The sequence below is a fragment of the Lithobates pipiens genome, unplaced genomic scaffold, assembly GCF_037356315.1.
Source record: "Lithobates pipiens isolate NorthernLeopardFrog02 unplaced genomic scaffold, aLitPip1_a1.2 Scaffold_30, whole genome shotgun sequence".
NCBI lineage: Eukaryota > Metazoa > Chordata > Amphibia > Anura > Ranidae > Lithobates > Lithobates pipiens.
In genome coordinates, this window is record NW_027507791.1 from 10,605,583 (window position 1) to 10,622,749 (window position 17,167).

Here is a 17,167-nt window from a genome sequence, read left to right on the forward strand (position 1 = left end):
ACTGCAAAATTTGGCCTGGACATCTAGGCATTAATGACCTAATTAAAAAAAAAAAAAAAAAAAAAAAAAAAGGTTGTGAGCTCTCCTAAGTAGATTTGAATTGGGGATGGATCTACGTGGGTTTACCTGCTGCCTACTTCTATACAGAAATAATGTCTAGAGTCCAGTGATGGTGAACCTTGGCACCCCAGATGTTTTGGAACTACATTTCCCATGATGCTAATGCACTCTGCAGTGTAGTTAAGCATCATCGGAAAACATCTGGGATGCCAAGGTTCGCCGTCACTGGTCTAGACTCTAGCAAAAGCATCTCTTACATCACATTATATTACAAATAATTTGTGTCATGTCGTTCATTTTAAATTTTATCATGTTCCAGTCATTGTCAAAGCAACAAATGGACCAAGATATGTTGTTGGCTGTCGTCGACAGGTAATTTCTCTTGTTTTATCTATCAACCTTTTTTTGTTTTGCCCCTTAAATTGTGGTTATGTCACTGTGGAAAGTGGGTCTGATATAATAGTTGTGAAAAACCAATTGAAAATCAATTGTACAAACTCCGCGCCATGCCAAAAACCCATGTCAGCATTCGTGTGAACAGGCACTTACCTGTACAGGCGTTGTTTGACTTACTTTTTAATTAAAGTGGTCAAACGAATCTGGTAAGCAGATTGTATCTTCATTTCACGATTGGGTGTCGTTGTATTAAGTTTTCTGGTGGAGGTAGATGCAAGTTCTTTGGAACCACCCTTATCGCATTTTGCAAGATCTCCTGTATTGGTGGATTTGGGATCACTTACCAAGAAGCTGTATTGGCATATTTATGGGACTTTGTGTGATTGGAAAATTATAAGTAATTTTTGAAGGAATTGCTTATGGTCACTGGATCACGAGTGGGAAACTTTTGATTATTGCTTTCACATATGTTTTGTATTTTTAGATTGTGTATTTTTCAGTAGATAAAATTTACACTAGTATTTTTTTAATCAATTAGAGGGCCCCAAAATTATCATTTCATCACTGATATAATAGTTACATAGTCTGGTTGAAAAAAGATTTAAGTCCATCTAGTTAAACCAATAAAAAGGGGGGGTGGGGATCGTGCAATCTTCACAATCCTGTACCCACACTTGATCCAGGAGAATCCCCCAAGAGGCATTTGGAATAGTAACACATATTAAATAATAGTTTTATCATGTTTGCTTTTTGTTGAAAACCCCATTTTTTGGGGAGCACCTAACTGAACTAAAAAACAAACCTGTGCAAATGAATAGTTACCATTTTATTTTTTTTTCTCTGCAGCTTGACAAAAGTAAACTTAAACCTGGCACAAGGGTTGCTTTAGATATGACAACTCTCACTATCATGCGGTAAGTCTGTACATGGAATGCCTGTTGCTTTCTGTAACCTGTTATGGACCCCCTCGCATAGATATGCTGCGGCCGGGCGGCCCTCCTGTGCGAAATCACGTACTTGTATGTGATTTTGTGCGATGGCTCTGGGGTTGCATGCCGCTGATCATTCTCGGGAGAGGCAGAATGGCTCTGTCTGCCTATGTAAATATGGCAGACTGCCGTCCTGTGAGAGGGGAGGATGGGGATCTTGTGTTTCTGCCAAGCAGAAACACTGATCGGTCTTCCTCAAGTCAAAGCACCCCCTAGGAGAAAATTTAACCCTTTGATCACCCCTGATGGTAGCCCATTCCCTGCCAGTGTCATTAGTACAGTGTGACATTGCATTTCTTTGGCATTGTTCCCTGGTCCCAAAAAGGTGTCAGCTAGTGTCCTATTTGTCTGCTGTAATGTTGCAGTCCTGCTAAAAATCACTGCCGTTACTAATAAAAAAAATTCCACAAATGTATCACATAGTTTGTAGATGCTATAACGTTTGCACAAACCAATCAATATACGCTTATTGGGAATTATTTTTTGCCAAAAATTATGTAGCAGAATACATATTGGCCTAACATGTATACATTTTTATTTATTTTTTTTCTTTCAAAATTGTGAGATTATTTTGTTTATAGCGCAAAAAAATAAGCCTGCTCTGACCTTCCCTCCACAGATATATACTTACCTGGATCCAATGGTCACATTACCACTGGTTTGTTTACAAGTCTTTACTGTCCTGGTCACACCTGCATATTACATCCACATGGATTTCTATGACTCCTAAGGCTAAAGACCATCTGAAATGGTCCCCTAGAAGTATGTGGTTTGTAATACAGCACTGGATGTAAACAAATGGCAGGACTGATTGTTCGATATGCATCTGTGAGGAGAGGGTGGATGAGGTTAGAACTGCGGAAGGGAACAAAAAGGCTAAATGCACTTTGTTTTAAAGTGCACTTATACCTTTAATGGAGCACTCTACCCAAATTGTCCTTCCCCTTTTTGTTTGCGCTGAAGATAGGGTTGTATCCTTTGCCGTATGTGTAAGGTTTTGCAGAAAGCCTGGTATATAATATTCATGCCACCACTAGCGAGGTGCTGAAGTCTCTCTCTTTCTCTCTCTCTTTCTCTCTCTCTTCTCTCTCTCTCTCTCTCTCTCTCCCTCTCCCTCTCCCTCTCCCTCTCCCTCTCCCTCTCCCTCTCCCTCTCCCTCTCCCTCTCCCTCTCCCTCTCCCTCTCCCTCTTCCCCTCTCCCTCTCCCTCTCCCTCTCCCTCTCCCTCTCCCTCTCTCTCCCTCTCCCTCTCCCTCTCCTCTCTCTCTCTCTCTCTCTCTCTCTCTCTCTCTCTCTCTCTCTCTCTCTCTCTCTCCCTCTCTCTCTCTCTCTCACCCTCTCTCTCTCTCTCTCTCACCCTCTCTCTCTCTCTCTCTCACCCTCTCTCTCTCTCTCTCTCACCCTCTCTCTCTCTCTCACCCTCTCTCTCTCTCTCACCCTCTCTCTCTCTCTCTCTCTCTCTCACCCTCTCTCTCTCTCTCTCTCTCTCACCCTCTCTCTCTCTCTCTCACCCCTCTCTCTCTCTCTCTCTCTCTCTCTCTCTCTCTCTCTCTCTCTCACCCTCTCTCTCTCTCTCTCTCTCTCTCACCCTCTCTCTCTCTCTCTCTCTCTCTCTCACCCTCTCTCTCTCTCTCTCTCTCTCTCACCCTCTCTCTCTCCCTCTCCTCTCTCTCCCCCCCCCCTCTCTAGACGGGTGTAAAATACTGCACTGTTCATTGTATTTTGGATTCTCCAGGAATGTATGAAATGCTTGGAGTGACAGTTGTACTGGCTGCTTAATTGGTAGCTTTTAAATTTGCCTTACATTTTAATAGATACAGGGAGAAAATAGTTGAACTACTTGGAGGTAGTAGGTCTTTTTTTTTGTCCCGTACTAAGCCAATCATTTTCAGATGTGGCAGACCTGGAATGTTCATAGGGACACAGAGTAGACCTCTAGTATATGGACTCTTGGGCTAAAGCAGAAAGGCATTGCTCCAGTCTGATGGATTTCATTCACCTGGAAACTGAATTCATTCTTTTTCTTTTTGTGCAGTTACTTGCCCCGTGAAGTAGATCCTCTTGTGTATAACATGTCTCATGAGGATCCTGGGAATGTTTCCTATTCTGAAATTGGTGGGCTCTCTGAACAGATCCGAGAACTCAGGGAGGTGAGTGTTTAACCCCCCCCCCCCCCCCCCCCCCATATGGTTGGACACAAACATATTTTCTAGAGCTTAACATGTTGATTTTTCTATCTTTGTCTTTTTTTTTTGCAGGTCATTGAACTTCCCCTCACAAACCCAGAGCTGTTTCAGCGTGTGGGGATTATTCCTCCAAAGGGCTGCCTGCTTTACGGTCCGCCAGGTTTGTATCTGTTTCCTCTATAATATTCTTGAGGTGCCATACTTGCCACTTAATATAAAATCATTAGGCGTTTATTTTTACAACGTATATGGGTGGTAAGCATTAAAAGAGGCTATGCATTGCACCATCATGATGACGGCTTCAATGCAAAACCGATAGATTCACATTAATCTGAGAATGTTTTGTGGCATTTATTACTTTTTTGTAAAAGGTGGACTTGGTATTTGGGGTCTATTGGTTGGTGGTTGTTAATCCTATGATATCAGCGTAACCATTCTCTTTGCTTCTTGCAGGCACTGGAAAAACACTTTTGGCAAGGGCTGTGGCCAGTCAGTTGGATTGCAATTACTTAAAGGTAACAATTTTATTACACATGAATGAATTGATCACATCCTACTTCTGCTTGACCCCTTCCCGCCCATGCTAGAGCCCGGGCTTCATTTGCCGGGTGGTTCATTTGCCGGGTGGTTATACATGGACTTCATCCCGTGATCTCGCTGCGGACTCAGCTGATCACAGATTGGGGTAAAATGCAAATCACAGTGGCCTCGTGATCAGCTGTTTCCAATGACAGCTGATCACAGAAGTAACACAAGCCAGTAACTGACTTTTCTTGCACGCTGATGTGAGGATAGGAAAAAAAAAAGTTGATGTTAAAGGGACATCAGCACTGATAATCAGTGAAGGACAAAAACTACCTGTTGCAAATGTTTGACTATTATGGGTCAAATATATTGAAGCCAGAGAGTCGGGCAACCATAATTTTTCCAAAGGTGTATCACAATGGCACCCTGCGTATATTTATATTATATCTATATTTTTTTGGTGTGTGTGTGTGATCCTGCACTTCTGCCACCTGTAGGGGGCGCGCACCACTTCTGCTGTGTCCCCCCTTCTGTAGTTTTGGCTTCTTTAACCCTTCTTTCCTTTATTTTGCCAGGTTGTATCTAGCTCTATTGTAGACAAATACATTGGTGAAAGCGCTCGCCTTATTAGAGAAATGTTCAATTATGCCAGAGACCACCAGCCGTGTATCATTTTCATGGATGAAATTGATGCCATAGGTAAGGCACAAGAAGAAGTTATGTTATAGTAAATCTTTGAATATGTGATTTGGGAGCATTCTGAAAGTAGTAATTCTGATTTTCTTAGACTTTTTCTTGTTTTGAGGCTGCTTTCACACTGGGGCGGGCGGGTCCGTTAGCGGTAAACGTTGCTAGTTTTAGTGGCGCTTTTCAGCCAAGCTTTACAATCCCTTTTAATTGCTCTGCTTTAAATTTTCCATTACTACAAAGTAGGGTTGCACCGATACCGGTATCAGTGTCGATAGTGGGCATTTGTACAAGTACTCGTGCAAATGTTCTGATACCTTTTGTGATGCGATTTGAGCCATTACCAAATGACTAGGCTCAAATTGCTCTGCAAAGAATCGCGTGATTTGAACTGGAATGTTGTGTGATTCCTTTGCATCGCATGTGGTTTTCCGCACCACTCATCTGTGAACCCAGGCTTGTCATAGTGACTCCAGCCTGGGTTCACACAGGAGCTGTGCAGGAAACCTATGATTGTGAAAGGAAGTGCACCGCGTTCCTGTTTCAATCGCATGCAATATCCAAATAGTTTTGCACTGCATAGGTATCAGTACTCGGTATCAGCAAGTACTTGGCAGAAAGTATGGGCACTCGTAACTTGCCTGTAAAGATCCATGCAACCCTACTACAAAGTAATGGCCGTTGCACGAAAATAGAATGCAAATCTCTCCATTGGGATCAAAGAGCAAAAAAAAAAAAAAATACAGGAATTAAAACTTTTTTTTTTTTTTTTTTGTCTTTTATAATAAACTATATTGGGCCTCGGCAACCTCCAGTATGCGTTGCAGTTTGTTTTAACTTCTGTTATAGGCTGTAATTTGAAAACATTTGTTAACCCAAGTAAATCCTGCTCCTTCTTTTTTAAATCATTTTATATACAGCAGAGTGCTTGTGCTGTGTAATTTGGCCCCCTGTAACGCCTAAAAAGCCTGGCTGATCCTGCCAGTTTCTCCCCCTCGCCTCTGTAAACTGACCATGGTGTATCATGGCTGCTGAGCCTGACACCGTGGTCAGAGTACATGCCTCTGTCATCTTCAGTCTGTCTCTCCTCTGTCCGCTCGCTCTCTCCAGACCCCCCCCCAGCATGTCACTTAGTAAGTGTTTTATTAAAACAACTCCACCTTTGATCAAGTGGGTGAACTGCCACTATGATTATACGGTGCAGGGAATCGCTGTCTGAAAAAAGATATCTGAATGATGCCTGCAGTTGCACCCATCCTTCAGATATCCCCAAAGTCCAGGACGTTATATGTCATCCTTGGGCATGAAGCAGTTAAGCTCGGGGTATATTCTAAGGGCCAGTTCACACCACTTGCAGTTCAGTGCATTTTTTTTTTTTTTTTTTTTTTTTTTTTTTTTTCTGCATCAACGCATGGAAAGTAGGTTACAAGCTTTTCAATGGCCTAGTTCACACCAGTGCTTGCAGTTCTAATATGTTTTAGGGGGCAAAAAAAGAACATGCTGCATTTTTATTTTCCCTGCACTGGAATGCTGTGAAACGCAATGGTGGTTTAAAAAAAAAAAATGGGGAGCTGCATCAAAAAAAGCATCTGGACTGCAGTTCTATTGTGTGAACTGGCCCTAAAGGAGAAAAGGAGTATTCGAGCAGGCAGGTAACTTTGCATGTCTCTTCTGCAAGAAAAAAAACCTGCGGACTCGTACAATCCTCCTTCCCTAAAGGCGAATAGTTACTGACCACTGCACTATATGATGTATCATTTGTCAAAAATATACATGTTGGCCACTAATAACCGTAGCCTGTTTTGTTTCCCCTTCTAAGGTGGTCGGCGGTTTTCAGAAGGTACTTCTGCTGATCGAGAAATTCAGAGAACTCTAATGGAGGTATGTTGCTTTAACAGTGGCAGATTTATTCAGTAATCAACCAGACCAATCTGAGCCAGTAAAATAATTTTGCCTTTTGTCCAAAATAACTAGTAGGTCTATTCAGGTGCAGTGTCTTGGGGGCAGATAGAATTTCTGTGGACCCAGAGTTGCTATTAAGCAGACTGTTCAGTCCCCAGAATGGTATTGTCAGAAAACAGATGAGGGAGCCTTCAATTTGATCTGACATACATGGAGAGCACTTCCTTAGTAAATTCTTATTTATTACAGGTGCCATCAGATTATGCAGCGCTTTACAGATATATTGTGCATTCACATCTGTCACTGTCCTCAATAAGCTTACCGTCTGAGGTCCCTAACTCTCATTCATACATACACTAGTGCCAATCTAAACAGGAGCCAATGAACCTACCAGCAAGTATTTGGCGTGTGAGAGGAAACCAGAATACTTGGGAAGCACACCCAAGCACAGGGAGAACATGCAAACTCTGAGCAGGTAGTGCCATGGTTGGGATTCAAACCTGTGACGCCCCCCCCCCCAGTGCTACTAGGTGGAAGTGCTAACCACTTATGCTGCCCTATTTTCATTTTGTTTGGGTAAGGACAGTGGGAGAGAATTCGCATTTTAAAAAGTTTTTATTTTTAATGTGACACTTGATTTCCTATGAAACGTGGACCTGTTTTGTTTTGCTAGTTGTTAAATCAGATGGATGGATTTGATACTCTACATAGAGTAAAAATGATTATGGCCACCAACAGACCAGACACTTTGGACCCGGCCTTACTACGCCCTGGAAGACTTGACCGCAAAATCCGTATGTGTCTCTCTCTACATGGATGATGGGTTCTTTTAATTTTTTTTTTTTCTCATTTGCTTGTCATAATTTTAGTGCATATTTTTTATTTTATTTATTTTTTTTCTAGATATTGAACTTCCCAATGAGCAAGCCAGGTTGGATATCTTGAAGATACATGCTGGTCCCATTACCAAACATGGAGAAATAGGTAAAAAAGTCAACTGTTATTGCTTTTTGTACAAAGGTGTCCTTTTTTTATAGATGCTCTAGCATCTGGAATTTCAGATATACCTTGTTAGGATCATATTCTTCAAGAAGATCTTCAGTTATTTTTTATTTTTTTTTCAGCTTTCCATATATTAAATATTCTTCTTTTTGTTTTAACTTTGAATAGTAAAACTTTACTGGCAGATGGAAAAACAAAAAACCTTATACAGCCCACTTCTTCTTGTCTGGTCATTAGCCTAGGCCAGTGATGGTGAACCTTAGCACCCCAGATGTTTTGGAACTACATTTCCCATGATGCTCAACTACACGGCAGAGTGCATGAGTATCATTGGAAATGTACGGTAGTTCCAAAACATCTGGGGTGCCAAGGTTTGCCATCACTGGCCTAGGCTTATGACCTCATGCACAGTGCTCTTGCTCGGGGGGGGTGGATGTGTGTCATAAGAGGGCCAGTAAGAGCTGCAGAGCCTGAGGTGTGCCTCGGGGTAAATCCCAGGAAGTGAACAGGCAGCAGCTGCCCACAGTTAACATTGCTGCAGCCAGACTCAGTGGAGGGAGAATCTGCAGAATATTTGGCAGTAAAGAATCACAGTATATATTAAATAATATGCAAAGTGGTTGGAGGGAAGCTTTAGAATGGCAAAGATGTTTTTATTACAAATCATGTGAGCAGACTGCAGTTCCTCTTTTTTAAAAACCTCCCACATGTTAACGGTGCTGACTTTGCAGACTGAATGTTTGAAAAATGTCAACATTCACTCAGACATTGCTGTATGGGGATGGTTTGGGTTGCTGAGCCAAAGAGAACTGGAAATGGTGTCACTCCCTCCTCTGCATCCTCCCAGCAGCACATGGAGGGGGTGGGCTCTTCTCTCATTTACATTGGCCTGTACAGGCTTAAGTAGAGGTGGGCCTTTTTTCAAGAAATTACAGCAATCGGGGTCTTCCCTCGATGCTAATGAAGCAGATCTCTCTGTCTCTCTGTGATGGTGCTGGAACTGAAAGCTATAATACTCTGTTCAGTGCGTGCTGGCACATGTAATTTTAATTGTAAAGATGTCTGCCTCTCATGCAAGGGTTTGGTTTGTTTTTTTGCGCTGTAAACAAATTTATTGTTTCACTATATGTGCTGCTTTTACTAGGGGAAGTGATGGATTTTAGTTCCTGCTTTGCAGAGACACAGAATCCAACACCCCCCCACACCAGTCAGAAGGAACTCTGCCTGGTTTACATAGTGGAGGGGAGATGGGCAAGAACTCTCTAAAGATAAAATCTGGCACAAGAGTGGTCCTCCTGTGCAGCTAGTGGGTTGTCTTTCTTTCTTGACAAGTGTGATTAACTCCCTCCAATGAAAGATATTTACATCGATCAGAATCTTGATGGATACTTCATTGGTTCCCAAGCCTTATACCCTTCTACAGTCTGATTTCCAAATAAACACCAGCTGGCTAAACCTTGAATATTAGATTTATTTTGGTGGAGCTGTTCAAGACCTTCATTCTCTTGGTGCTGACTTGGTGGCTTTTATTTTTTTGCAGATTATGAAGCTATTGTGAAGCTTTCAGATGGATTTAATGGAGCAGATCTGAGGAATGTCTGCACTGAAGCCGGTAAGGGGGTAATTCATATTGTCAATGTCTCCTCGTCCTGACCTCTACAGCATTTTCATTGTAAAGCCGGGTACATACCCCTGGGTTGATTGGAAAAAAACTGGCTCCAGTCAGAGCCGCTGTAAAATAATCTCCCCCCGCTGAGCTATTGTGTTCTGACGGGGGGGGGGGGAACCGTTGGCTTAGAGCGCTGATTTGGAGTCAGTCGGCTCATCCAACAAAAGCCAGAGCAGCTGGGCCGAATGTTGGCCCGTTTTTATTGAACTGGCTGGCATTTGGCCCGTGTAAGGGGCTTTATACTAGTTTTTCCACGTTGAACATTTTAATCTAAACATGCTGCTTAAAGTGTTTGTAAACACATTTTTATAACTTTATGCTACAGGTTAGCCTATATTAAGGCTTACCTGTAGATACCCTGGATATCTCTTAAACCTGCACTATTTAGGAGATATCCCCCTGTGTCTGCATGTGCTGAAGTGATGTTCGACACGTGTATAGAATAATATATAAAGTTTTATTAATACAGAATCAATAAAAGAGAACACATAATCGGATACAGATTCAAAGCATGTTAACAAGCCATGTATATCGCCAAAATAATGGTCCCCAAAAGGGGAGCGTTACAGTGGTATAGTTGGACACGGATGGCATCTCAACTAATTTCCCTGTCTAATGCCGCTTCGTCGGGACAAAATCAGAGTGCTGTGCGAGATTGCATGATATGCAATGCAAATTCAGCCATACAGAGTGGTTTGCTGAATTTGCATTGCATTTGGACCAAAGTTGTGCAGGACCCTTTATTTTTATTTTTTTGTCTGCATTCCCGTATCGCACCAATGTGAACCAAGCCTAAAAATCTGTGGTGATCGAGAGTGAAGTTCCACTTTAACTCCTACATTCTAAGAAGAATGGCACTATTAGTTGAAGAGGGGGCTTGATACTGATAGCCAAAAGAGGTGTGTTGTGTGGGGCGTTTTATTTTTTTGGGTGGGATTGTACATTTTTCATTTTTTCTAATTTTGTTCTTACAGGTATGTTTGCAATTCGGGCAGATCATGACTTTGTCGTCCAGGAAGACTTCATGAAGGCAGTCCGAAAAGTTGCAGATTCGAAGAAGCTGGAGTCTAAACTCGATTACAAACCTGTTTAATGTAGACAATGGATACATGGGTGATCTATGTGTTTTCTGTTAGAGGTTCTGTTGCTCCTCTAGGATATGGTTGTTTATTAAAAGTACATACAACATTGTCGGAATTAGTAGCTTGGTAATTTCAGAGGGAAGGGGATGAGGGAGAGGGGTGATTTGTCTGCTACAAATAGAAAATGTGTTTTTACAAAAATATTTATTGTGTTAACAAGTGAAAGAAGTTGGGGGGGGGGGGGGGGGGGAGGAGGAATGAGGCAACAACAGATTTTAAGAAAGTTACGGAGTTTAAGTATTTTATATTAACCAACTTTTTTATTTTTTTTTTCCTTTGCAAGGTTAAATAAACAATGTTGAAATTGGCTGTTTTTTTTTTTTTTTTTTTTTTTTTTTTTTTTTTTTTTTTTGCATGTATCCAAGTTAATGTATGAGTCACCCTACTGATACTTCATAAACCTGCATAGATCCAGAATTATTAACCACTTGAGCTCTGGAAGAGTTTAGCCCCTTTATGACCAGACCATTTTTGGTATTCAGCACTGCGTTACTTTAAACTGGTAATTGCGCGATCATGCAACACTGTACCCAAATTTAAATATAAATCATTTTTCTTACACAAATGGCTTTCTTTTAGTAGTGTTTGATCACCACTGATTTTTTTTTTTATTTATTTTTTTTTTTCTTTGCAATATATTCAAAAATAGGCAGAGAGTGAGGAGCAAAGCGGAAAGCTGTGACTGACAGTCTACAGCTCTCTGCTCCGGGATCTCTGAAAATGGAGCGATCGCCTGTGTTCAATCGCAAACGTTTCGGTGCAGAGGTGGCGGAGGACAGATGCATTTGTTTTAAAAACAATTACGTTTTTTTTTTTTGTTTTTTTTTGCTAATTTTAATATTTTTACAGCTTTAACATATATTTACGGGTTTCACGTTGAAAGTGCAAAATGAAAGAATATTTTTTTTTTTTATTTGTAAAATAACTTTTCAATTGTACCATTGCTGACATCTGAAGTGTAAACAAGGTTCCGTTAGGTATCGGTAATTGGTATCGGCGAGTGTAAAAAAAAAAAAAAAAAAAAAAAACCCCCGAATATAACTTAAAGCAGCGTTCCACCCATTTCTGTGTTTATTAAAAGTCAGCAACTACAAAATAGAGTAGCTGCTGACTTTTAAGGCCTTGTGTACACTGCTACTGGTAAACAGACATTTAGGCGCAGTTGGGAGTTTTTTTTTCAGCTGTTCCTGAACTCTCCTCAGTTATCTTATCGGTACATGTACACAGGGTCGTTTTAGTTGTTTCTAGGCAGTTGCATTTTTTTGGAACGCAAAAAAAAGTGTACAGGACAGATGTTCAGAGGCATTTGAAATGCCAGATGCCTGTAACAACTTGTAAATGCAGTAACTCAGGTTTTAGCCATGTTTTTGTTTACAGGCGTTTTCATGATTAGAAGAGTTTTTATAGTCAAATGCAAATGCGGCACGTAAAAGCAGCAAAACGGACTGTTTTAAACGTCCGTTACTATCTGTCAAGTTAAATCGTTCAGGAGAGGTTGTAAAACGTCCCGTGTACATGAAGCCTAATAGACACATACCTGTTCCATGGCCCAACGATGCAGCTGCTTGAAGCCTCGCTTCTCTCCGCCGCCGTCACTGCAAGTTTGGGCACCCGGCTGTGACAGCTTGCAGCTTCACAGCCAGGTGTGCGTGCTGAATGGCCGGGTAATCCTCTGGGACCTGTGATGCGTCCCAGAAGATTGAAGGGGAGGGAGAGGAGAACTTCTGCGCAGCGCCATGAGTGGGAGCTGGGTACCTGCTCCCCCAAATGTGGCATGTCGAGTTCTTTAAAGCATAAAATCCACTTTTGGGTGGAACTCTGCTGTAAATGTTTTTTTTTTTTATTTCCTTGCACATTACATTATTTTTCATTAAATTTGATTGAAGTAAAGAAATGTAAGAGTATTATGTCTTATTTTATAAGGTAATGTTCAGGGCTTGTAAACTTTTATTTCTTTGTTCTAAGCAAAAATAAAATGATGCAGCTCTAGAATCTAGTGGGAAATACAAATGAGATGTATTGTGGCTAGCACTTTTAAAGTGGTTGTAAAGGTTTCTTACCTTTTTTTTTTTTTTTATGCAGGAGGTTTAAAAAAAAAAAACGCTCTTCAGTGTGCAGCTCCCCCCAGTGTGTATTGAATAATTGAAGTACAATTTATTTTAGTAAATGTAAATTACCTTTTCTCATCAGCCGTATATAGCAGTCTTGTGATCTGTGAGTGTCTGGTTAAAGCTTGTTGGAGGAGTTTTTATTCTCCTCTGACTGTCGTATGAGGTTGCAGGACTGTACAGAGACTGCCCCTCTGTACAGTGCTGATTGGCCCTGCGCCAATCACATAAACCCTCCCAAGAAGGAAAAAGAAAAGTGTACAGCTAGTATAACAGTGTGAAATTTGCCGTCCCCTCAAAATCATACAACACGCTGGCAACAAAATTGATTACACCCCTAAGTGTAACTGTCCAAATTGGGCCTAAAATGTCTATTTTTTTTGTGGCCGCCGTTATTTTCCAGCACTGCCTTAACGCCACTTGGGCATGTAGTTCACCAGAGCTTCACAAGTTGCCACTGCAGTCCTCTTCTCTTCCTCCATGACAACATCATGGAGCTGGTGGATGTTAGAGACCTTGCATTCCTCCACCTTCCAATTGAGGATGCTCAATAAGGTTTAGGTCTGGAAACGGACTGGCCAGGCATATAACCTTTACCCTCTGCTTCTTTAGCAAGGCAGTGGTCATTTTGCATGTGTATTTGGGGGTCATTATGTTGGAATACTGCCCTGCAGCCCAGTCTCCAAAGGGAGAGGGGATCATGCTCTGCTTCAGTATGTCACAGTACATGTCATGCATGGTTTCCCCTCAATGAACTGTAGCTCTCCATTGCTGGCAGCATTTATGCAGCCCCAGACCATTACACTTGCCACCATGCTTGACTGTAGGCAAGACACTTGTTTTTGTACTGCTCACCTGGTTGCCACCACACACGCTTGATACTATCTGAACCAAATAAGTTTATCTTGGTCTCATAAGACCACAGGACATGGTTCCAGTAATCCATGTCCTTAGTCTACATGTTCTCAGCAAACTGCAGGCCTCCTTTTGGGATGAATTTGATGCAGTGTGTGGAATATGGTATCAGCACTGACAGGCTCACCCCCCACCCCTTCAATCTCTGCAGCACTCATCTTTTCTCAAAGACAACCTCTGGATATTCTACAGAGCATGTGCACCCAACTTCTTTGGTCGACAATGGTGAGGCCCGTTCTGAGTGGAACCTGCCCCGTTAAACCGCTTTATGGTCTTGGCCACTGTGCTGCAGCTCAGTTTCAGGGTCTTGGCAATCTTCTCATAGCCTAGGCCAGGGATCTCCAAATGACGGCCCTCCAGTTGCAAAACTACACGTCCCACAAGGCATTGTAAAGCTCTGACATTCACAGACGGGACTAGGCATGATGGGAATTGTAGTTCCTGAACAACTGGAGGGCCATAGTTTGGAGACCATTGGCCATCTTTATGTAGAGCAACAATTCTTTCCCCTCAGAGTTCTTTGCTATAAGGTGCCATGTTGACCTTCCAGTGATCAGTATGTGTGAGATAACACCAAATTTAACACACCTTCTCCCTTGTAACAATGAGTCACGTGACACCGGCGAGGGAAAATGGCTAATTGGGCCCAATTTGGACATTTTCACTTAGGGGTGTACTCACTTTTGTTGCTAGTGGTTTAGACATTAATGGCTGTGTTGAGTTATTTTGAGGGGACAGCAAATTTTCACCGTTATACAAGCTGTACACTCACTACTTTACATTGTAGCAAAGTGTAATTTCTTCAGTGTTATCACATGCAAAGATATAATAAAATACTGACAAAAATGTGAGGGGTGTTCTCACTTTTGTGAAATACTGTACATCCACTAATGGGTTGCTCCCCAAGGCAGACAGAACAATGAGATACAGCCACACCTCCAACAATCTAGTAAAAGTATACAACAATCCCAAGTGAAAGCGCCCCTTCATTCTTTCAACAGAAACCACTCATAGAATCCTGGACAATAGGGGTAAAACAAAATGGTAAGTTGGGTTAGGCAGACCCGACTGGGGTTCTTGGTCACCCTATGATAGGAGCTGAGCGAGCTGGACAAGGAGTTTCCAGAGCTCTTCAAGGTAAGCTAGGTTTCACAAGCCCCCACGCCCTGAAGTGACTCCCGCCACACTGTTTTTGAGGTGATACCAGATTTCATGGCCTGTGTTACTGAGGCGATACCAGATTACGTGGCCTGTGTTTTTGAGGGGATACCAGGTTTCACAGCCCGTGTGAATGAAGAGTTGCCAGATTGCATGGCCTGTGTCATTGAGGGCATACCAGATTGCATGGCCTGTGTCATTGAGGGCATACCAGATTTCATGGCCCGTGTTATTGAAGGGATACTAGATTTCAGGGCCTGTGTGAAAGAAGAGATACCAAAGTTCATGGTCTGTGTTACTGAGGGGATACCAGAATTCAAAGCCTGTGTTAATGAAGAGATACCAGATTTCATGGCCCATGTGAAAGAAAAGATACCAGATTTCTCGGCCAGTGTTAGTGAAGGAATACCAGATTTTATGGCCCGTGTGAAAGAAGATACAATAACTATGTTATTGAAGAGATACAGGATTTCATGGCCCGTGATCTTGAGGGGATACCAGATTTCATGGCCTGTGTTATTGGGGGGATGCCAGATTTCACAGCCCATGTTAAAGAAGAGATACCAGATTTCACAGCCCGTGTTTTTGAGGATACCAGATTTCATAGCCCGTGTTTTTGAGGGGATACCAGGTTTCACAGCCCGTGTTAATGAAGAGATACCAAATTTCATGGCCTGTGTTATTGTGGGGACACCGGATTTCAGGGCCCGTGTTATTGAGAGGACACCAGGTTTCCCAACCCGTGTCAATTAAGAGATACCAGATTTCAAGGGACGGTGCTCGGAGGGGGTGGAGACAAGGGATAGTGGTGGGGGGGCAGAGACAAGGGATGGTGCTCGGAGGTGGGTAGCAGGCGGAGACAGGGGACGGTGCTCGGAGGTGGGTGGGGGCGGAGACAAGGGACAGTGCTCTGAGGTGGGTGGGTGGGTGGAAACAAAGGACAGTGCTCGGAGGTGGGTGGGGGAGGATACAAGGGGCGGTGCTCGGAGGTGGGTGGGGGTGGAGACAAGGGACGGCACTCAGAGGGAGTGGGTAGGGGCGGAGACAAGGGATGGTGATCGGAGGTGGGTGGGGGGCGGAGACAAGGGACAGTGCTCAGAGGGGGGTGGAGCAAAGGGATGGTGCTCAGAGGTGGGTAGGGGGCGGAGACCAGGGATGGTGTTTGGAAGTGGGTAGGGGGCGGAGACCAGGGACGGTGTTTGGAGGTGGGTAGGGGGTGGAGACAAGGGACGGTGCTCGGAGGTGGGTAGGAGGCAGAGACAAGGGACGGTGCTCGGAGGTGGGTAGGGGGAGGAGAGAAGGGACGGTGCTCGGAGGTGGGTAGGGGGCAGAGACAAGGGACGGTGCTCGGAGGTGGGTAGGGGGGAGGAGAGAAGGGACGGTGCTCGGAGGTGGGTAGGGGGCAGAGACAAGGGACGGTGCTCGGAGGAGAGAAGGGACGGTGCTCGGAGGTGGGAGGAGAGAAGGGACGGTGCTCGGAGGTGGGTAGTGGGCAGAGACAAGGGACGGTACTCGGAGGTGGGTAGGGGGAGGAGAGAAGGGACGGTGCTCGGAGGTGGGTAGGGGGAGGAGAGAAGGGACGGTGCTCGGAGGTGGGTAGGGGGCAGAGAGAAGGGACGGTGCTCGGAGGTGGGTAGGGGGCGGAGAAGAGAAGGGACGGTGTTCGGAGGTGGGTAGGGGGCGGAGAGAAGGGATGGTGCTCGGAGGTGGGTAGGGGGTGGAGAGAAGGGACAGTGCTCGGAGGTGGGTAGGGGGAGGAGAGAAGGGACGGTGCTCGGAGGTGGGTAGGGGGAGGAGACAAGGGACGGTGTTCGGAGGTGGGTAGGGGGAGGAGAGAAGGGACGTGTTCGGGGTTGGTTAGGGGGCAGAGAGAAGGGACGGTGCTCGGAGGTGGGTAGTGGGCAGAGACAAGGGACGGTGCTCGGAGGTGGGTAGGGGGCGGAGAGAAGGGACGGTGCTCGGAGGTGGGTAGGGGGCAGAAGAGAAGGGACGGTGCTCGGAGGTGGGTAGGGGGAGGAGAGAAGGGACGGTGCTCGGAGGTGGGTAGGGGGCAGAAGAGAAGGGACGGTGCTCGGAGGTGGGTAGCGGGAGGAGAGAAGGGACGGTGCTCGGAGGTGGGTAGGGGGCGGAGAGAAGGGACGGTGCTCGGAGGTGGGTAGGGGGAGGAGAGAAGGGACGGTGTTCAGAGGTGGGTAGGGGGTAGAGAGAAGGGGTGATTCGAATGGAGGGAGTACTTACACTCATTCCCTGAGAAAAAAAAGCCCTACAGATGATACCAGGATCAAGCGAACACACAGTAAGGAACTATTACATGAAGAGTAGATTACCGGGCCATTAAGTAGCGGCTGTGTACGGAATATTTTTAGAAGTGAAGGCCATCGTTGAGTTTTATCCGGTGCACATGCGCAGTGCCGACCTGACTGTTGATT

General features: G+C 44.1%; 1 protein-coding gene across 1 annotated transcript in view; it reads left to right on the forward strand.

Annotated features, from left to right (window-relative positions):
• PSMC6 (proteasome 26S subunit, ATPase 6) overlaps positions 1-10,605 on the forward strand; it is a gene marked incomplete in the record, with an annotated part of 13,656 nt that extends 3,051 nt beyond the window's left edge. The window contains 11 exon segments of the mRNA XM_077463687.1: positions 380-432; positions 1,303-1,370; positions 3,480-3,594; positions 3,703-3,790; positions 4,084-4,145; positions 4,731-4,854; positions 6,662-6,723; positions 7,418-7,538; positions 7,648-7,728; positions 9,287-9,358; positions 10,390-10,605. Coding sequence (XP_077319813.1) covers positions 380-432; positions 1,303-1,370; positions 3,480-3,594; positions 3,703-3,790; positions 4,084-4,145; positions 4,731-4,854; positions 6,662-6,723; positions 7,418-7,538; positions 7,648-7,728; positions 9,287-9,358; positions 10,390-10,508 — 965 coding nt within the window.
• Between the last annotated feature and the right edge of the window lie 6,562 nt (positions 10,606-17,167).